This window comes from Ailuropoda melanoleuca, chromosome X (genome assembly GCF_002007445.2).
Source record: "Ailuropoda melanoleuca isolate Jingjing chromosome X, ASM200744v2, whole genome shotgun sequence".
Lineage (NCBI taxonomy): Eukaryota > Metazoa > Chordata > Mammalia > Carnivora > Ursidae > Ailuropoda > Ailuropoda melanoleuca.
Window position 1 is genome coordinate 51,140,785 of NC_048238.1, and position 22,520 is coordinate 51,163,304.

The following is a 22,520-nucleotide window of genomic DNA, read 5'->3' on the forward strand; positions in this document are numbered from 1 at the left end:
CGAACCCCGCACTGTACCTCTTGCCCTTGATAACCTCCATGCCCCCTCACCCCTTGTATCTCTCACACCCTATTCACACTTCACCTCCCTTATCCCCGTGCCTTCTCATGCCTCCCCTTCCATCTTCTGGTCCCCTCTTCTGTCCCCTCCCTCCCTCCCCCTCTCCTTTTCTGGTTTTGTGTCCTCCCTGCCTTCTCCCCTCCCTGCTCAGAGCGGACATGTGTACATGTGCATGCACATACACTTGGACACAGACACACACTCACACGGACACACAGTCTTCTTCATGGCTACTTCCCATCCTTCCCACAGGCTGGTGCCTGACTACTATAGTCACCATAGCAACGGGAACCTCCAGGAAGGATACACTGGTATCTCCTGAAGGTGGGGGTGGGGGGAGCTAGGTGGAGGAAGGGAGCCCAGCAGCCTCCCACCTAGTCTCATGGTCTGGCTGGAAGAGTCTGCTGAACACAGTGGAGGCAGTGGAGGGGGGGTGAGGGAAGGGAAGATAGTGGGAGGGGCTGAGAATAAAAGAGGGTCAGAGATCTCTGAACACCTCACAAGTCCGAGAGGGCGCGTCTAAGTCCTATGGGTGCATGTCGACTCCTCCCCAGGCATTGGTACCTCATGGAAAGGGCACCCCCACCCCTTCGTGTGTAGGTGGGGTTGTAGGAAGACACCTCAGGCTCAAGGGTGGGAGTTTGCCCTAGAAAATCTTCTCCTTCAGGGCAGTTCTTTTGTGTTCCCACCCTCGGAAGCTGTTTACCTGCTGTGTGGCCATGCAGACAAGGCATCAAACCTGCCCCCCCACCCCCACCTTAGCTCACGTCTCAGCCACACGCTGATTCCAGCAGCAGGTGTTTACTGGAAAGCCAGGGACAGCTTCTGAGGGGTCTAGACAGACACAGGCTTCCAGAAGCACCATTGTCCGACGCTGACCTGGGAGGTCTCAGGGGAATGGGTGTGTTGTGCTCCTGTGGCTACAGGCACTTAGACCAGAACGCATGCGGGCAGCCAGGGATGCTGGATCAGACTTTTCTCCCTAGGCATAAGAGCAGGTTCAGGAAGGCCTGAATTTTTGACACCTTGAGCCAGGTAGGTGCTTAGAGGGGAGTGCAAGGGCACAGGCAAGCTGCAGCTGGCCCTGGGGAGGGAGGGACTTACTACAGAGTGACAGGGGCTGCCAGGACCAAAGCTCCTGTTCAAAAGGATCCTGGGGAAGGGAGCTGGAACCCGGGCCACAAGTCTCTGGGCTAGAAGGCTAGGCAGACAGGCGCCAAAGAAGAAAGGGGTGGAACAGGGAAAAGGAGAAAGAAAACTGCAAGCTTTTGAGTGCCGGTGAGATGACAGGGGCTTTCTATGTGTCCCTAAACTCATTTAAATCCAGTCATCCCAGCAGGCAGGTACTGTCATTATCCCCACTTTGCAAATTAGACAGCTGAGGCTCAGTGAGGTCAAGTGACCCACCCATGCCACATAGCCAAAAGGTGGGGGGACTGGGATACAAAATCAGGTCTGTCTGTTCTTTCCCAAGAGCACACCTGTACAAAGAAAATGTTAATGATCTCCTCCAGCTGTCGGAATCAATGCCCAGCTGGCTGCTGAGAGACTGGGCTGCAAGGCCACCCTGACCTCAGAAGAGGTCCAGCAAAGCCTACTGGCAGCTTGGGGCCCCCTGGAGTGGCTCAGGTGCAAAGTGGGGACCCACCGACATCCTCTTTGTTCAGCCCCCCAGCCTCTTGTCCTTGATACCCAGTGACAGTCACCAGCATCCTGTTGGGAGAGTGACAGAGGATGGGTACCAGGAAGGGCCGTGTTTGCTGCCCCCTTTCTCTGCAGGCTCTACACAGGAGGTGGGAGGGGCCGGGCTCCTCCTGCCTGGAGGGAAGGTAATTGTTCTGTTCTCGGCCTCCAACAGGTGCAGGAGGGGAGGAGGTCCTCCTAGGCAGGCCTAGTGCAGGCCTGAGCCCCACCCGGCACCTGCTGGGAGAGCTGGTTGGTAGTGGAAACAGTGAGACCTTGTCACCCCAGAGCCTGCCTAGGCCTGTGCTGAGCTTTGGACACCCACTTGCCGTGCCGCTGTTTAGGTGAGCCCTGGCCTGGGATAGCTAGGCTTCTCTTGGCGGTAGAAAGAAGTGCCAACTCACCAAGTTCTGCCTGCCTGCCTGCCGAGGGACAAGGCACGGTGGTGGGAGTTACCATTATTTCCTGTAAGTTTATTCGATTATTTGGATAGCCTGGCAACCTGGCAGATCTGTGAAAGGTGAACATATCTGCCTAGTGGTCACCTCAACTAGAACTTCCAACCAAGTCAGTCCTCCAGAATTGTAGACTCAGAATCTTTTAAAATTTTTCCAATTACAAAAAAAATGGTCTCTGAGAAATTCTGGAAAATAGAAGTATAATAGGTAAAAGGTCCCAGAGACACTCTTAATGTTACAGTGTATTCCCTTCTAAATATGTCTTTTTGTGGCATATCATTTTTTAAGATTTTATTTATTTCAGAAAGAGAGAAACAAAGAGAGTGAGAGTGGGGGAAAGGCAGGGGGAGAGGGAGAGAGAGAATCCCAAGCAGACTCCCCACTGAACACAGAGCCAGACATGGGGCTCCATCCCAGGACCCCGAGACCAGGACCCGAGCTGAAACCAAGTGTCGGACGCTTAACCGACTGAGCCACCCAGGCGCCCATATATATATATATATATATATATATATAATCTGTTTAGTTTTTTCAGTATCTTAAAATAGACATAACATAAAATTCGCCATTTTAACCACTTTTCAGTGCCCAGTTCAGAGGCATGAAGTGCCTTTGCAATGTTGTATAATCACCACCACCATCCATTTCTAAAAGGTTTTTATTCTCCTAAGCAGAAACTCTGTACCCATCAAACAATAACTCTGCATTCCTCCCTCCCCCAGCCCCCGGTAACCTCTGTCCTACCTTCTCTCTCTATGAATTTGATTCCTCTAGGGGCCTCATCTATGTGGAATCATACACTACGTGTCCTTTTGTGTCTGGCTTCTTTCATTTAACGTAATGTTTTCAAGGTTCATCCATGTTGTGGCCTGTATCAGCACTTCATTCCTTTTTATGGTTGAATAATATTTTATTGTCTGGATCTACCATATTTTGTTTATCCATTCATCTCTATGGACACTTGGGTTATTTCCACCTTTGGGCAGTTACGAATAAAGCTGCTCTGGACATTCACAGACAAGCTTTTGCGTGGACATATGATTTCATTTCCTTTCACCTTTTGTGTATTGTGAATAATGTTACGTCCTTTGGGATACAAGCATCTCTTCGAGTCCTGGCTTTCAGTTGTTGGAGGTACATAGCTAGATGCGGACTTGCTGGATCACATGGTAATTCTACGTTTAACTTTTTGAGGAACCACCGCGGTGTTTTCCACAGCAGCTGTGCCATTCTACATTCTTACCAGCCACGCGCAAGGATTCTTAATTTCTCCGCATCCTTCCCAACACTATTTTCCCTGTTTTGATAAGAGCCACCCTAATAGATATGACTGTCTATTTTTACATAGTTGAAATCATACAGGTTTTTTTACCCTGCTCTTTTCAGTTATTGTTAAAAGTTATACCGAGTTTCTTTCCATGTAATTAAATATTCAAAAACATCAGTCTTGAGGAGTGTACAATATTCTATCACATGAATATAGTGCAATTTATTGAAGTAGTCCCCCATGAGATAGTTACTTTACTTCCAACTTCTACTATTATAATTGACGCTGTGATGAATATCTTTGTTCATAAATCTGTCAGATCTATGATTCCTTTTTTTAATAAATGCTATCTCAATCATATTTTTCTTATTTCTCTACTTTGCTGAGTTTCTCAAATCACAAAATAATGCACGCTCATTGTACCAAATCTAACAATACAGAGGTTTACAAAGAAAACATGAATAAGCCTCCCAGAGCCACTGCCCTGAGGTCTCTGATGTTAACAATTTGGTGTGTATCCTTCCGCCCCTCTCTCTGAGCTTACATAAACATTTGCACACACAATGACTTTTTCTTTCCTTTGTTTTGCATACAAATGGGAGCATAAACATTAATTCCGCAGGATGAACATTTGGGACTCCTCTAACAGAATCAAAGACTATTAACCTTTTCAAGGCTCTCGACATACAAATTTCTTTCTCACCAACTTTCTTTCCACAAGGATTATTCTAGTGTATAACTTCACCAAAAGCGTGGGACTACTTTACCACCCCTTTCTAGCCTTGACTCTCATATTTTTAAAGCTTTACTAATTTGGGGGAGAAAAATGGTATAGCATTGGCTTTTAATTTGCATTCCTTAGGTCAAAAATTTGTTTTTCTTGGTTATAGGCCATTTGTATTGCCTGTTTTGTGAATTGTGTCTGTTTGTGTCTTGTGGTTTTTTATTGATTTTTATGTACTCTTTTATAGGTATTAATGATTTTAACCTTTTTCTGATCACATTTGTGGCAGTTATTTTTCTCATTTGTTGTTTCAGTCTTAGAGCTGAAAGGAGGGAATGGGAAAGAAAAGAACTATCCCAGACCCTTAATTCTTACGTCTGCCTTGTGAAGTCCAAGAATATTTATCCCCATTTTACATAGGAGAAGACAGGTTCAGAGAGATTAAGTAGCTAGCTCAAGGTCATTCAGCTAGTAAGAGTTGGAGCTGGAATTTGAATCCAGGTCATATCCAGGGATTTGATTGCAAGAAGGCAGTGGGACTACCCAATCTCCGGCAGGGCAGTTAAACTCCAGGTAAAGCTTTATGCTAGTTGCTTAACAGACATAATATATAGAAAGGCAAGGATAGGTGCCTTTATTATCCCCATTTTGCACGTGAAGAAAATGGAGATCAGGGAATTTAAGTCACTTGCTTGAGGTCTCATAACTGGTAAGAGCAGACATGGGATTTGACCACAGGATGGAGTTTAAAGATGTTTGACCCTCTCGCACATGCTGCCTCCCTAGGGACTACCTTCTTGGATCCACACTGAGGTCCAGAAAGGGAGAGTACTTTGCTCATAGCCACCTAGCAAATTAGTGGCTGAGTCCCTGCCTCCTTATGGGTGACTTGTCCAAGTTCACAAAGCTAGCCACTGGCAGGGCCAGAATCGGAACCCAGCTTTAGCTGACTCTCCTTCTGACTTGAGCAAAGGCTTTGCAATGCGGACATTTCTGGGGCATGCTGGGTAGGAGCCATTAGGTAGAGTGCCCTGAGGCCTTTCTGAGGGAATGGACTCTTGTACTGGAATCTTCCAGGGCAAGACATTTCCAGAAGCCCCTAAATGCTAGGACCTGGAACAGGAGAACCAGTGTCCAAAGGCAAGAAGACTCTTCTACAGGGAGACAGCTGCACTCCCTTCACCAGTTGCTAAAGATTAAAGCAGAAATAGCGAGCCTTAGGCTCTGGATAGGAAGCTGGTGGGTTTGGATGAAACAGAGCAGCAGTTGCCTCTTTTCAACATCTCCTTCTCCCAGGGTGTGCGTTTGTGTGTGTGTTTAGAGGAAAGTGGGAATGGAGTGCTTTGACGGGAGAGTGGAAATGGTCATGTGTAGCCCCTAGTGCCCAAATGTTCTTCCCCCCACATCCCCTTACAAGGAAAACCTTACTCATATAAGAAATGGGCTGAATACACTGATGGTAGAAAATCACTCTTCCAACTAGTCCTAGAAATCTCTCCCCAACTTGACCTGAAATTCCATCAAAAAGATTTGTTTAAGTAAAGAGCTAATTCCTTCAGTGGTAGTAGTGAAATGGAGAGACCAGCCAAGGGGCATATAAGAGCTTGGGCACTGAAGTCCTGGTAAATCTGGCTTTGAAATCGGTCTTCTCCATAAAATAGTTGTTGAGACCTTAAACATATTCTTTCACTCTCTTGGAGCCTCACTTTCTCCACATTTGAAAATTAAGAAATCATTATGATGCTTAAATGGCGTACAACATGCTAACCTTAAGACTACAGTATCTATGGGATGGAAAATGCTCACAAAATGGTAGCTGCCATTATTATTACTGGCTGTGTGGCTTTGGGCAAGTTATGTAAGCTCTCTGGTCCTTCCTGTTGTCACCCATAAATATGTCTCCACCTCAGGGGGTGGTTGCAAGGATTCAATGAGTTAATAAATGTCACTTGCTTAGAACAGAGCCTGGCATATAGCAAGCACTTAATAAATGGCAGCCAGTATTATTCTCACCTTAATTAGATGTGTTTCATCCAAATGACTGTTGAATACCCAATTGAGATTGACAACACTGGGATGGACTGCTTAGGAGAAGGGAAAGGTAATTTAGGAGCAGGCGGTGAAGTGTCTGGCGTGGGAGTGGGAGGTTGGGAGCCAGAAGGCAACTGGTGAGATTCTAGTGAGCAAGGGCACAAAGACATGCTTAGGTGGAGAGAGAAAGAGGCAGAGATGGAAGGACTCCAAAGCCTTGATTCACCTCATCCCTAGAGACCAAGCACGGCTGACAGATCCTTTTATCAGGTCTCTGTTCTCCCCAGCCTCTCATCTGTCTATCAAGGTACTGCATTTGGGGAAGGAGGTAAGGCAGGGTCAGGGAGCTGGTTTCACAATGATCCCTGTGGAAGGCTAGAGATTGCTTTCTGGGCCTGGGCCCAGGGCTAGCAATGTGTGGCAGACAGCTGTGTCTGGGAGGGGGCAGTGGGATTTTATGCTGCACATGTCTGTGTGCAGCTCAAAGGAAGCTACAGCTGTCACTGTCACGCTGGCAACATTCCTGTGGTGGCCTGCACAGCCATTGGGCACAGAAGCCCCCAGAGTTCCTGTCCTCTCATATTAGTTCCTCTCTCTGGCTATAGGACCACTCATTAGTTCTGTTGGCCTGTTAAGCTGACCTGGCCCAAGCCCATGGCCCAGGCAGTGGTGATGGAGTAGATGATCCAGGATTGGGCAGTGCAGGGCCTGGGGCTTTGGGGCTGAGTCTGGTGAGGTTGGTCAAATTAAGTCTTAGATGTTTTATTGTTTTTGAGGTTCATGGATGCAGGTACGTTTATCTTTTTGTTTCATTTTCATTTTATCAAAGTATTATATGTCCATAATTTTAAGAAACCTGTATAAGCTACATATGTATACTCACTCTTCAGAGTCAAACACTTGAAATTCTCTTACGTTTCTCTTCTGACATTTATCTCCACATTTCTAATGGTATGCCAATACTGCTATTTCTTGATTTGTCTGTTTTAAATATCAGTGTGTGTGTACATGTGTGAATTATATATATATGTATATATGTATATGTGTGTGTATATATATATAATTTAATGACTTTCAAATGATATAGATCTCAATGCTTATAATTAAAACAGAAGCCTTCCACTCAACCCCTGAGCCTCACTCTTCAGAGTTAAATATTTCCAAATCTCTTAGCTGTTTCTTCTGATATTTATCCCCACATTTCAAAATGGCATGCCAATACTACAATTCCTTGAGTTTTTTGTTTTAAATGTCTATTGACTTAATTTTATTAGAGGAGGATTTAGCTCTCTTACTGCCAGTAGCACTGTATGTGCACTCATACTTCCCCTCCCTTCATACATCCAATATTGGCATATCACAATTTCTGATTTTAACAGTATTCCATTTTTACATTCTTAAGACTATAAATATTGTTCACAGCTGAGTCATATAGAATACTTGATTACATTTCCTTCCTTGGTCAACTTGTTTTCCTGGAGTTAATATTTGCCTCTTTTTTGCTTAGTTCTCTATGACTTTTCGCTAATACGTCTCCAATTTCCCCATCAGAGATGTAAAATTCACGCAAACACATTAACTTTACATAACCCGTTACTTCTACCTTTTTATTGAAGTTCTCCGCCTTACTCCAGTCTGGGCTAGTAGTTGTAGGCTTCATTTTCAAGTGCTCAGATTTCAAGTACTTAGCAAGCACGTTTTGTATATACCTAGCTCCATGTGAAACACTAAGGGCAATGCACAGATAAGTAAGATACAATCCCTGTCCTCATGGAGCCTACAATCTCAAGGATTTAATTTATACAGAAGTCTTACCAGAAGGCTTGGGCTCCTTGCAGGGACTTTGATCTAGGCTGTGCCTTTGATCCCACACTCCAGGAAGGCCTATCTCTTTCCATCTCTCTCCACTGAATTACCAGAATGGTATTCACCACATAGTCCCCAAGAGAGCAAATGTAGTCTTAGGCTGCATTAACAGAAACAGAGCTTCCAGGTCAGGAGGGCTGATACTTCTACTTGACTGTGTTGATAAACTCTGTTTGGGAATTGAGTCCTGTTGCAAGGGACACAGAAAAATAAGAACTCATCTGAATATGAACAACCAGGATAGAAGAGAGAACTAGAAACCACATCCTATGAAATAATTGAGGAAAAGAAACTGGGAATGTTTGGCTCCTTAGAAGAGTAGTCTACACATGGCTATCTCCATTTTTCTTCCTTCACATTTGCCTTTAAATTGGCTACAGTCTGGTTTTTCCCTCCACTGCTCCACTGAAATCATCCTCACCATGATGAGACTGCCAGCATGTTTCTAAGTCCTCATTTGCTGACCACTCCCTCTTCTTGGAAACTCTCTCCTCCCCTAATTTACAGAATGCTACTCTTTTCTGTTTTCCTCTAATCTTTTAGGCCACTCCCCCATCTTCATCAGATTCCCTTCCTCCACCTTTCCCTCAAATGTTACTGTTTTCCAGGGATCCACTGTTGGTCCTTTTCTCTTTGTGCTCGCTCTCCCTAGGCAATATCATCCACTTCCTTGGCTTCTGCTCTTGCTTTATCAGTCAGGGTGAGCTAGGTTATGCTGCGGCAACACACAACTCCTAATCATCTGAAGCTTAACAAAACAAACGGTTATTTCTTGCTCACAGAACATGTCCAAAACAGGTCAACAGGGAGCATCTGCTCACGATAGTCACCAAGAGACCCAGGCTAGTGGAGGGTCCATTTCAACTCTGCTTCCACAGTCTGTGGCAGAGGGAAGAGAATGTGCCATATCATATACCAACTCTTAAAGCTTCTCCCAAAAAGTGATCTGTGTCACTTCAATTCACATTTCATTGGCCAAAGTAAGTCACAGGGTCATGCCTAACTTCAAAGGGTAGGGGAAAGTATAGTCCTACCATGTTTCTAATAATTAACCCCTTATCCCTTGGTGATTTATCTCTGGCCCAGACCTTCCTTCTGAGATCAGACCATTATGTCCAACTGCCTCCTTGACATTTCTACCTAGTTGACCCACATATACTTCAAAGTCAATATGGTCAAAAACAGAATTCATCTTTTTCGCCCCCAAATCTACTTCTCTTCCTGACTTCCCTTCCTTAATGAATGAAACTACTATTCATCGTGCCACCCAAGCCAGAAACCTGGTAGTCATCCTGGCTCCCTCCCTCTCCCTCGTTCCCTACCTCCATAAGTTATCCTGTTGATTCTACCTCCTTGATGTCTCTTCTCACATCCACCCCTTCTCTCCATTTCTTAATTGTGGTGCTACTGCCTTAGTTGAGGTCCCCATCATCTCTCACTCAAATTATTGCAATAGTTTCCTAACTAGCCACCCTACCTGCAGTCTTGATGCCTATACTCCAACATCCATCATTTTCAGACATAGCCTGAAAAGTCAGCCACAAAAGTGGTAAGTGATCTTTTAAAAAGCAATTATTTAAGACTCATTAAAGGCTTTCAATTGCCTATAAGATGAACCCCACCTCCTCCTCAGGATCCAGAGCATATCATCACATGGTCATGGCCTTCCTCTGCAGCCTCACCTCTCTTTACACCCCCCTTTGCAGCTCTAACTAAGCTAAACTACTTACAGCGTCTGAACCCAGCACTATTTCACACCTCCAGACCTTTATATCTGCTGATTCCTTTGCTTCAAGTGCACTTATTCCTGCCCTATTCCACCTAGTGAACTTCTACTAATTTTTTCCAAGCCCCAACCCAAGCCTCCTCCACGTGGAGATGTCTTCCTATCCTCAGCCTTCAAAACACAGTTGATCACTCTTCCCATTATGCTAGCACTGTACCAAGTACATACTGTTTAGCACAGTGACTTACAATGATTGATTCACATGGTTGTCTCTCCTTCTTCTTGAAGATAGCAATCTTATCTTACTCATCTTTATCATATGTAGCCCCTCATCACAGTGCCACATACTCAGAAGATGTTCAGAAAGTGATCATGGCATGAACAAATGAATGGGAAGACCTGACTCAGGGAAGTTTACAAATAACTGCAGGGCTAGCCAGGGGGACAGGAAGCTGACTGTAGAGCTAGTAGGAGCCATGAGTTAAGCCACAGAGAGGCATTATCTCAGCTCGAAAGAAGAAAGAACTTCTTTAACAGCTAGAGTTGTCTGAAGATATAGGCTGCTCTAGGAGAGAATAAATGCCCTGTGACAACAGTGCTTGGCAGTGGTGTTGGAGTGGAAATTCCAGCAGCAGACAGGGAAGTGATGATTCTCACAGTCCCTTCCATTCTGGAATGGTCATGAACCTGCATCCTCTGCTCTTCTGATTGATATGGATCATCTAGGCTCCTTAAGAGCTATGCCCGCGTTAGGAACACCACTTTTCCACTGATCAAACTGCCCCTGGCCAAGCCAGGCCCACCCAGCCACTGGCCTTTGAGCAGGTGGCCTGGGAAGTTCGGGGGTGTGAGGTCCCTCTGGAACTGCACTGGCTTTAACTTCTTAGCCACCTCTCCAACTATCTCCCCTGCCTTTTCTCCAGGTCAGGCCAGGCCACTTGGACCCGTGACTGCTCATTCTCTGAAGCAGGAAAGCTGTTGCTTATTTTTATAGCCACTTAAGTAAAGCCATATCATCCACCTGGATTTGCCCTGTAATGCCTCTAATCCAAGTCTGACTCTGCCAATCCCAGTGAACTACAGCTGTCTCCAGAGTTATGTCCATGATCTCCTTTCCCAGAATTGGAGACTGACTTTGACCTTACCCTGTTCTGATCCAATTCTTTGAAATCCCAGAATCAGGAATAGGAGCATGTGGCTCTTAGTGGACCCTGCCCAAGGAGGCACCTCACAAAATTCTAGGTGTGCTGATGGAGCATGGGGTTAGTTGTCAGAGTACCTGTTTTAATCCTGGCTTTGAGGCTGATTTCTTGCATGCCTCTGACATGGCTAAACCAATCCCTTTTCCTGGACCTCAGTTTCCTCCTTGGTAAAATTTGGGGGCGGGGTGGTTACTTGTGTGCTGTGGATAGTGGGTTTCATCCCCAAGTCCAGCCCGGAGTGTTGCTCTGCCTCCACAGGCTCTGCAGCTGCAGCTCCTGGCCAAGGGTCCCAGGAGTACATTAAGAAAACAAGCAGCCATAAAGAGAAGGTCTGTAGGGAGGATTTGGATGAGGAAACAGGCCCTAGGGACATTAGCAAGTTGGAAGCCAAGAAGGAAACTGCCGACTTTCTGGTTGGCAAGAACAGAAGCTCTCCTCTCTCTGGATGGTTTTCCAGCTCTTACACCAAGGAGTCCAGGGTGGCCTCTGGCCCTGAGTCTTGGCTTTGGGCTCTGCATGTGTACACACTCACTTGTGTAGATTCACACAGCATCCTGGGGGCCAGGAGAAGTCAGACACTTATTTACAAAGGAGCGTAGGGATGAGGGTGCCCTGTCCAGGGCTGCAAACCAGGAAACAAGAAGGTAGGGCTTTCTAAGTTCTCCTGGTCCTCCCTAAACTGGCAGCTGCAGAGCCTGGGAGGGTTCGGGATCCCCCTCATCTTTCCCGCTCCCATTTTAAGAGTGGCTTAGCAGCCCAGTTGGGAGGAGGGGTGGGAGAGCCTTCCCAGCTTCCTTTTTGGGTTAATTGGTGTTCCCTCTAGTTACTCCCGGCTTCCTTCCCCTCCCAGTTCCCATAGCAACTTGGCTACAGCAGCCAGAACTTGATTGAGCCCAGCGGTGGCCTGACTGAGGTGGGAAAGGGGGTTCCGTAGGAAAAGGAGGGCACTGCAGGTCAAGTCTTCCAACCCCACCCATCCTTTGCCACTACCTCGAGGGTCCAGGATGGTTAAGCTTAGAGGACAGCACATGATAAAGAAGCGTTTTCTGCCAAAGCTGGAGTTTGAAGAGCCTGAAAGCCCAGAGCCAACCTGGTTCTCAGCTACCCTCCCTGCGTATGCCTTTGTGTGTCCTGCCCCTAAGTGTGGAATTCACAAGTCATTCGTAGAATTGTCCAGTAAGAAGAACCCTGGAGTTGGAGCCAAGAAACCAGGTTTCAAGTTTCTCCCTCTGCCATTATTTTATATGACTATAGACAAGTCATTCCCCCTTTTCTGGGCCTCAGTTTCCTCATCTATAAAATGCAAGTAGAGGAGCTAAGCTGATAGTTCTCTGCATATTAAAATTACCCAGGGTGTTTTAAAAAACTACATACGTGTGGGTCCCACCCACAAGGAATCTGACTTCATTGGTCTGGAGTACATTTTTTAAAGATTGAGTGATTCTAATATGCAGCCAGAGTTGAGAGACTAGAACAAGAGATCTCCAAGGGTCTCCCAATGGACTGTTGTCTGGTTCTGAGACATTTTTTCCTTTTCCCTACATGGCCCACCTCCATCAAGTCCCACAGCTTCCCTAACCCTGACTCTCCTGGCTCTTCCCCATTCTTATGGATGATTATTCAGGCCGCCCCCTGTGACTGCCCAAACATACGGTGCCCTCTGGCCCAGTCCTCACACTGATGAGTTGGGGCAAGCTACTTAGGTCCAGTAAGGGAAAAGGGCTGCAGAGACTAAGGCAGGCTTACTGACCAGATGGTGGCCCTGAGAGCCAGACTTTTAACTTGAGAAGGACCCCAGGCCACCTCTGAAGCAGGTGAGCCAGCAGTGGCCTTAGATGGCCCTCTGTGAGGCCAAGAATTGGATTACCACTCAGCCCCTTTTTGCTCTTCCTCCATTTCCCTCATTAACTCATTGCCTGTTCCTGCCTAACCACCCACAGGCCTGGTGTCCTCCTCAGGCAATCTGCTCACCCACTTGTCGCCATGGTGACCCAGGCTAAGGGGTATGGGGCTTGAGGGAGGGTCTTCTAATTAAGGAGAAAGGCCACACTCCCACTGTCAGGCGACCCCTCTCCCAACCTCTGCCTCCCTCTCTCCCTCCCTCTCTCCCAGAGCATACAGGTGACTGCCCAGCCACCATAGTCTGTTATTAGGCCAATCACAGTTTCCTGGGAGGAGGGCTGCAACTCCAATTGGGCCTTCTCACATAGTAGCAGGAATATTGAACTGGAAGAGCCCAGGGAGAATCCTACGGGGACCTCTGAACACAATCAGTGGAAGAAGGAGCCATTCCACACACTTTGGGGTGAGAATTAAGGACCCTGATGGTGATGGGTATTAAGGAGGGCACGTATTGCATGGTGCACTGGGTGTTATATGCAAGTAATGAATCATGGAACTTTACATCAAAAACTAGGGATGTACTGTATAGTGACTAACATAATATAATTTTAAAAATTATTAAAAAAAAAAAAAAGGAGGATCCTGAGTCCAGGCTGCCGAGATTGGGGCAATGGCTGTGGACAGAGCCTTACCTTGGCAACCTGGGTTCCAAAAGATGGAGGGGGTTCTCTGAGGCACTGGGCCCCTTAGCTCTAGGCATTTCCTTTTCTTTCTTGCCTTGCTTTTGTTTCTTGTACCTTCCTACTGCTCTCTTATCCATCTTCTCATCCCTGCTTTTTTATATCCCCATCTTCCTCAGCTACTTTTATTCCCCTGCTCACTCTTACCCTCATCTTTGGGACTTCCTCTTTCTTACCCCTCCTCTTCACAAACCCCCTCTTACTCCCTTTGATGTCCCCACCCTCTTATACCCCTGCTCTTCCTTATTCTTCAACTTCTCTCACTCTCACTACATCTCTTTACCTCCCTAATCCTCCATCTCTTATACTCTGTTCTTCCTCTCCAGGTCTACCCTCATCACCACCATTTCTTACCCTCCAATTCCCTACTCTTTCTCTCTCTCTTACACACTCCTCCCTTGTACCCCATACCCTACTGCCACTCTTTGCTACCCCTTAACCCCCCTCTTACCTGTCCACCTCTCTCTTACCCTGCCTCTTACCTTCACTTGATCTTTTAGACCCTCCTTTCATTCCCTTCTCATTCCTTTGCACATACCTTTTATCCCAACAATTTCACTTTTAGGAGCTTGTATAATAAAACTTAACACAGGTGTGCAAAAGACATGTGTATGAAGATATTCACCAAAGCATTGTTTATAATAGTGAGAATTTAGAAATAACTTAAATGTCCATCCACAGGAGATTGGTACCCTTCCCACTCCATTCATACAAAACTCTGTTCTTTTAGCACACCATGAATTTACTTACCTCCACACTTCCATGTAAGCTGTCGCCTCAGCCTGGAATGCCCTTTGGTTTCATCTCTACCCATCCTGTCTAAAATCCTTTGAGTTCTAGCTAAACTATTATCTTCTCGCTGAAATCTTCCCCAGCTCTTCTATTTGCTTCCCCTCAATGGCCGGGGGTTTACCTCTCCTGCAGTATAGATCATATGCCATAGATTCAAATTAGATGCATCTACCTATGAAACTGGAATTTCTCTGAGAGTAGGGACATGTCCTCATTGACTTGCCCTGTTCATTCAGTCAGCAGACATTTTTTATGTATATTGTGCTGAGTACACAATGGTCAATAAAACAAACCATGTCTGCTCTCATGCATTGCACATTTTAGGGAGGCTGACTGAGAAAAACAAAATGAGGATGCAGACAAAGTCATATTCGTGGTGAAGAAACACTTGAGAAAAAGAGAGAGTAATGAGAAGCCATCCTCTAACTAGAGGGGTCAGGGAGACCATCTCTGAGGAGGTGATATTTGAACTGAGACCTGAAAGATGAGAAGGACCTAGTCATGCAAAAAGGTGGGGGGGGGGAGCATTCCAAGCCAAGAGAACAGTATGAGCCAAGGTCCTGTGGTAGGAAGAAGTAGTAGGGTATGTTCAAGGAAAAGAAAGAAAACCTATGCGTGTACATGTGGAGTTTGATGAGCTTGAAGGAAGAGATAGGAAATGAGTTTGGAGAGACAGATGGGAGCCAAGTAATGCAGGGGCTTGAAGTCTGTGGTCAAAGGTTTGGGTTTTATTCTAAATGCATTGAAGGGTTTGAAGCAAGGGAGCAATAGGATCTGCTGGTGTTTTGAGATCACTCTTACTCCTGTGTGAACAGTGGATGGGAAAGATGAAGAGCAGAGGTGGGGAGGCCAAATAGGAGACTCTTGTACAGGCGACAGAAGATAGTGGCCTACACAAAGTTGTGGAAGTGGAGTAGGAATTGCTGTGCCTCACTGAAGGACTGCATGTGGGGGTGCACAGAAGGAGGGGAATAAAGGCTGACACCTAGGTTTCTGGCTTGAATCCCTGGGTAGTTGGCCATGGCACTTCCTTGAAATGGTTGAAACTTGGGAGTAAGGGCAGATTTGGAGTTAAAAAAAAATGAAGAACTTCACTGTACAATTTAGAGCATGTTAAATGTGAGATGCCAGTGAGATATCAAAGCACCAAGCAACACTTTGTTCCTCGGGGGATTGATTTGCACTACAACCCACTACCACCCACCACCACCCCCCTTCACCACCCCCTGCTTTGGAAAAGGCTGCTGTGGGGATACACTGTGAAAGTTCATGTCCACAGTGAAGTTATCTGTATTTTACTGTAAATGTTTAAAGTCAACATAAGAAGCTCTGACCATGTTGTTCACAGTGTGATAGAAAGGCTTCCAGCAGCACAATGACCAGGACTCTTGTTCAAAATGCAGATTCCTAAGCCCACCTCAGTCCTCTTGAAGCTGAATTGGAGGGAGCTAATCTGCCTATTTAACAAGCACCCCAGGGGATTCTGAGGCCCATTGAAATCTAAGAAACTTTGCTGTGACTAACAACTACAACAAGGTGCCCCTGAAGATATGGGGAGGATGTGGGCAAGGCTAACCCCATACACGAGAGTTGCCTGGGCCTCCTGTTAATGTGCATGTGCTGACATGGCAGGTCTGGGGTGGGGCCTGGGATTCTGCACTTTTCACAAACTCCTAGATGATGGTGATGCTGCGGGTCCAGGTCCACACTTTCAGTAGAAAAGAGCTAGACGAGTGGTTCTCAATGGGGGATGATTCTGACCCACCCCCCAGGGACATTTGACAATGGACAGAGACATTTTTTGGTTGTCACAAAAATGGGAGGGGGTTATGACTGGCAACTACTGGGTGGAGTCAAGAAATGTCGCTCAATATTCTATAATGCCCGGGACAGTTCCCACTACAAAGAAGTATCCAGTCCATGGGTATTTACCCAAAGAAAATAAAAACACCAATTCAAAAAGATATATGCACCCTTATGTTTATACCAGCATTAATTACAATAGGCAAGATATGGAAGCAGCCCAGTGTCTATTGAGAGATAAGTGGATAAAGAAGATATGGGTTGTGTGTGTGTGTGTGTGATGGAATATAAAAGAATGAAAATAAAAGTCCTAAAAAGAATGCAACTGTGCCAACATGAATGGACCTGGAAGGTATTGTGCTAAGTGCAATAAGTCACACTGAGAAAGACAAATACATATGATTTCACTTATACGTGGAATCTAAGAAACAAAACAAATGAATAAGAAACAGAAAGCAGAATCAGACCTAGAAATACAGGGAACAAACCGAAGGTTGCCAGAAAGGGAGGGGACGGAGGGATGGGCAAAATGCGTGAAGGGGACTGGGAGATACAGACTTCCAGTCGTGGGATGAATAAGTCACAGGAGTGAAAGGCACAGCACAGGGATTAATGCCAATGGTATTGTAGTAGTGTTGTATGGTGACAGATGGTAGCTACGCTTGTGGGGAGTATGGCATAGAGTTGTTGGATCACCATGTTGTAAACCTGAAACTAATGTAACATTGTATGTCAACTATACTTCAATTTAATTAATTAGTTGTTTTTTAAAAAATTTTTAAGATTTTATTTATTTGAGAGAGAGAGCACGAGCAGGAAGGAAGGGCAGAGGGAGAGGGAGAAGCAGGCTCCCCACTGAGCAGGAAGCCCAACACGGGGCTCCATCCCAAGACCCCTGGGATCATGACCTGAGCCGAAGGCAGATGCTTCACCGACTGAGACACCCACGCACCACTTTAAAAATTTTTTAAAAAGGAATTGTCCAGTCCAAAATGTGAGCAGTGTTACTGTGGAGAAAGTGTGGGCTTGATGATAGCCAGAGTATAGAGCAGGGAACCTCAGCTAGGACCCAGAGCCTGGTAAGCGTGGGCTAGATGAGGAACAGAAAGTATACCATGAAGTGAAACTGCAAAGCAACGTTTCCGAATGAAACGTGGTATCTGCCCCACACCAGAGCTGAAGTCACCAGGACAGAGCATGGATTATTAAGTAGAGCCTGAAAACACATGTGGTGCCTGGTAAGGCAGATTCTTGTTTTCATTAAAACTAACCCCTCACATTTGCATTGCACTTCAGAGTTTACAAAACATTTTTGTATGTGTCATATTATTTGATCCACATAACACCCTAATGAGGTAGAGCAAGGATTATTTTTTCCATCTCTTTCTTGAATTTAGAAACTTGACCCCATCAGCCGAAGAAGTGTTTGTTGAATTGAACAGAACTGAAATTTACCACATTAGAAGTGACTTCAGACAAGTCAGGATACCTCCTTGGGTCAACTAAAATAGTAGGGTTGGCTGGGACAATCGGTAAGACATAGGAGTAATTTTGTGATTTTACCAATGAAAAAATGTGTCTTGGAGGACTGCAGATTAGAGGCCCTGGGACTTTAAGCTATGAGATGGGAGATTTTAGAATAGGATGTAGTGGTCTTGACACACACCCTTCTTCTCCCCTGGCCCCTGGATCCTGGCATTGGGTGGTTGGGCAAATACACCCCTCCTTAATCCCTCTCCTTTGAGGTAGGAAGGGGCTAGTGCCTGGGCTGATGCTCTTTCCTCTCCCCACAGGCTGTCTACAAGGCCTGGCTGTGCTCCGAATACTTCAGCGTGACCCAGCAGGAATGCCAGCGCTGGGTGCCCTGCAAGCAGTACTGCCTGGAGGTGCAGACCCGGTGTCCCTTTATACTCCCTGACAATGAGGAAATGGTGTACGGAGGGCTTCCTGGCTTTATCTGTACAGGTAAAGGCAGAGCACTGGGGAGGAGGGAGGAGCCTGGGGGCCCAGGGCAGGCACCAGGTTGGGGGTGTGGGAGCAGGGAGGACAGCAGGGAAGTCAGATTAGAAGAAGGTTAGTGCCTTGAAGAGTTGGCAGTGAGGTCCCCAGGTTGGGACAGGGCCAAGTGGAATAGGGGCAAAGAGCACAGGGGCCAACTCTATCCACAACATGCCCGAGAAACTGGGATCCCTGCGAGAGAAGTATCCAGAAAGGGAAGGTGCTAAGGGGCGGGCAAAAGGAGTCTGGGCCAGGGCTACCAGAGCAGTCCCAGCTTTGCAAATCTCCTCTCTAGGAAAGCCATCTGTCCCCTTAGCACCCCACCACACCTTCCTTATCCATTGGCAGGGTTGCTGGATACTTCGCCAAAGCGGCCAGAAACCAAGTGCTGTGACGTGCAGTGGGTCTCCTGTGAGTCGGAGAAGAAGAAGTTCAAGGAGACTGAGGCCCCCAAAACCCACCACCAGCAATTCCACCACTCCTATTTCCACCACTACCACCAACAGTACCACCACTACCACCCCCGCCATGACCCCCCAGGCCACATCAGCCACAAGCCCTCCCTGCTGCCGGTCTCTGGGGGCTCCCGCCTCAGCCCCAGCAGGATCCGGCTCTATGTCCTTGTTCTCATGCTCCTCCATACCGTGGTGTCCTTCTCCAGCAGCCAGGGTGGTGGAGGACTGGGGCTGGAGGCACTGCCTGCCCTAGATGAGGGCCTGACTCGGGAAGAGTGACAGCAGGGAGGGAGGACAGACCTCCACCACACACTGACATCAGCTCCAGCCCCCCAGCTGGAGGGGGAGGGGCTCCTCCCATGGGAGGTATAGGACCAGGTGGGGGCGGGGGGAAATGGGGGGCCACACATCACCCCCAACCTACCCCCACCCCAAAAGCAGCTCCAACAGAATGGCCAGAGGGCCTCAGGGAGCTGCAAAACTCATCCGGGAGAAAAAGGCAGGAGCAGCAGGTGCCCCCCCAGGTCCCCATCTATGGGGCTTAGCAAAAAAAAGGGGGGGGAGTGGGGGCTGGAAGTACCCACTCCTGCTGAGAGCCCTGACCCTAGGGAAGGAGGCTGCTCACCCAGCCTTGGCTCTGCAGGGAATGTTGGGGGGCACAGAGGGGAGAAGATATTTCCCCCCTCCACATTCCTTTTGTTGCCACGATCCTTAATTCCCTCCTGCCCATACCCCTACAGGCAATGGCAGACGGTGCCGTGGCCCTCCTCCCACTCCAGTGCACCTTGCCCCATGTGGGGCCGCCACAGGCAAGTGCCAGGCTTGGAGATGAGGTGTACACAGTCGTGGCTAGGTCGGGGCCCCAGTTAAGCTGTGTCCCACCACCCTAGGCAATGAGGGGTAGTAATGGGGTACAGAGTGAGTGGTGAGAGCGAGTGGAGTTAGAGAAGAGGGAGAAGAGAGGAGAGGAGAGGAGAGGAGGGAAGGGGAGAGGAGAAGAGAGCAGAGGAGAGCAGAGGAGAGGAGAAGAGAGGAGGGGAAAAGAGATGAGAACAAAGAAGAGGAGAGCAGAGGAGAGGAGAGAAGGAGAGAGAAGAAGAGGGGAAGGGGAGGGGAGGGGAGAAATGTGGGCCGAGAGCTTAGAGAGATGACAGAATCATCTATAGTCACCTGGCTTGGGAAGGATGGATGATCAGTGTTGAGGCAAGCTCGAGGACAGCTCCCCAAATCAGAAAGGGTCATAACAAGTCCTGTGGGGGAAAGAGCACAGGAACTCGGTTGTTGGGCCTCGAAACAGAAGGCTGATAGCACATGGTCAGACTGCCACTGTCTGAAGGGCCATTATCTTACAGAAGGTGCACATACTCCCAAGGGCCACTCTTGCCCTGGAGATCTTGGCCTTGAGGCCAAAGATGTTTCCATTTCTGATCTCCATGGGGAGGAGGGACTTAAGCCCAGTGGGTCAGGCCTGGCCTGGGTCCCCATACACCCTCATTCTGTCCTAGCCCAGGCCTCCATGAAGGAGAACCTGGTGGCATTGTCCCAGGGCTTTCCAGAGATGAGCCTCCCCCGTCCCCACACTGTCCCCATCCCCAGCCTACCAAAGAGTATTCGCCCCTTCCCATCCCAGACCCTGTGGGTTACTGTCTCAACTGTGGAACAACCAGACTCTTCCTCACCCTGTAGCGGGTCCCCTGATCCAGCCACCCCTGCCTCTTCCTGGAGAAGGTCCAGAGACAAGTGGGTCCCCTGATCCAGCCACCCCTGCCCCTTCCTGGAGAAGGTCCAGAGACAGGCTACAGGACCCACTGAATAAAGAAAATGGGCTGTTGTCTCTTGGCTGAGACACTGGAACTGCTTAGTCAAGGCCTCTGGAGCCTCTTGGGGGCTCTTAGCCTTGTGCTGATCTCCTGGGAGTGGGAGGCCACATTGCCTGGGACATCTAAAAGCCAATAGGAGCAGACAAGAAAGGAAGCCAGAACTGTGTTCCTGGGACAGGTCAAGGGGCTTTCGGTGCCCAGAAGGGCCTGTGTCCTAGGCTGCGATGCCAGTGAGTAAGGGAGGGGTGGGCCTGGAGCTGCACTCCCGCGAAACCAAGAAGGGGATGGGGAGGGGACAGCCAGAAGTGGCTGGCAGGGGAGAGATGGGAGACCTCCCCAGGAGAGAAGGAATTGTTCAAGGACCTCCGCTGGGTCCCAAATAGGCTCCATGAAACTGGGGAGTCCTTCCCTGCCAGTCTTCTCATTTGTCACAGCCTTTGTCCCTCCCCCAACCCCTGTGCCCAGCCCACATACTTCCCCGTTTGGCCCACAGCACTTCGGGCCTAACCACATGCCCCATCCCTAGAGTGCTCTTTTCAGCTGGGGAGGGGAAGAGGTGCTGGCTCCTTTCCAGAGATGCTTCTTGTAGATGTGAAAGACCCTAGGTCCTGCCTTCGAACTCCTGCATCCTCAGGAGGGGAAAAGGGACTGGGAAGCAAAGGGGGACCTTCGGGCCCCAAAGAATGGACCCTTGGAGACTCCCATCCTCTTTTCCCCCTCACCAAGTGCCCAGGAGACCCCCAGCTCAGACCAGCCCAGGGCCTTGCCCAGTGGCAGGGGAAAGGGGCACCTCACTCCACCTCGAAATCATTCAACTGTCCCTGTCCACCTCACCACCCAGATCTTCCACCACCCCTCCAGCTGCCCCGTGCTCTGCGTCACAGGCAGCAGAGTTGGGCAGCTTTCTTACGCCATTTTCTACACTGTGCTTCATGAGTAGAACTTTCTTGCACTAGTTCCTATGACTGAGTCTCCAAGCTGGATTCCTAGTAATGCCCCCTCCCTTCCGCCGTCACCTGGCTATGATTCAGTTGTTTCCCCTTCCCCTGCCTCTGTGTTTCGGTGAGAGTCTCTGTACGTGTACTGCTTTCTGTTTTGTTGCATTGTGGGGCAGAGGCCTCTCTGCTCTTGTTCAACCCCATAAAGAAATAAATGGTAAGACTTGATGATAACCCTCCCTTCATGGCTTTGTTCTGTGGCATCAAGCACTGCGAGAGAGGAAAAAGTCTAGGGCTTGTGGAAGGGGCAGGACCAGAGGGCGCTAACCCTGTGGCTCAAGTCTCAGCAAAAAAAAAAAAAAAAAAAAAAAGGAAACTCTGCAGGAGGCCATTCAGACAAGGAAACACAAAATCAACCGTTCTGCAGAGATCAGACAGATAAGGGTGAGTGCGTGAGGTGGGCCAGGGTGAGGTGAAGGGCAGACTCCAAGGTCGCAAGTGGTGACAAGTGCAGGGTGCGCACAGTCTGCAGGAGGCAGCTCAAGCCCAGGGTTGTCTTGTGGGAACGTGGGCCCAGGGATGCCAGATCTCACTCTTTATCTGCGTGAAGGCCCCTCGTTTCTAAATGTTGGCTCAGGTCTGCAGAAAGCAAACCTCTGTGTGGACTAAACACATCCGCAGAACACGCAGGGCCTGGGGATCACCAGTTTCCCACATCTGCTGCAGCCTTAGGGTGTAGCCTACCAGCCTCCGGTCTCCTCCACTGCTTCACTAGGGGCCTGTGTACCCAGCACAGAAGTGAAAGGCACCCGGGAGGAACTTCTGGAAGGGCGACAGACAGAACCCTCCGCCACCACCAGCTTTTCACATAAACAGGGCAAGGGAGGGCATGTGTTAGGAGGGAATCTGGTGTCCTCACCCAGCTTCTGAATTCCTTTGCCAAGAAAGCACGAGTCCCCACAACACCCCCCCAAAGCAGCAGAGCAGGGAGGTTAGGCCGTCGTCCCTGGAGCCAGAGAGTGTGAGCGCAAAATCTAGCACTGCTGGTCTCCTACTTGTACGGCTTTGCACAAGTCCCTTGACTTCTCTGAGCCGTGATGACCTCATCTATCAAA

At 48.1% G+C, this 22,520-nt stretch overlaps 1 protein-coding gene across 1 annotated transcript in view; it reads left to right on the plus strand.

Annotated features, from left to right (window-relative positions):
- FAM155B (family with sequence similarity 155 member B) overlaps nt 1–21,633 on the plus strand; it is a 28,010-nt gene extending 6,377 nt beyond the window's left edge. The window contains 2 exon segments of the mRNA XM_002918005.4: nt 17,988–18,159; nt 18,541–21,633. Of these exon segments, the coding sequence (XP_002918051.2) occupies nt 17,988–18,159; nt 18,541–18,926 (558 nt within the window). The 3' untranslated portion in view covers nt 18,927–21,633.
- Nucleotides 21,634–22,520: the final 887 nt, after the last annotated feature.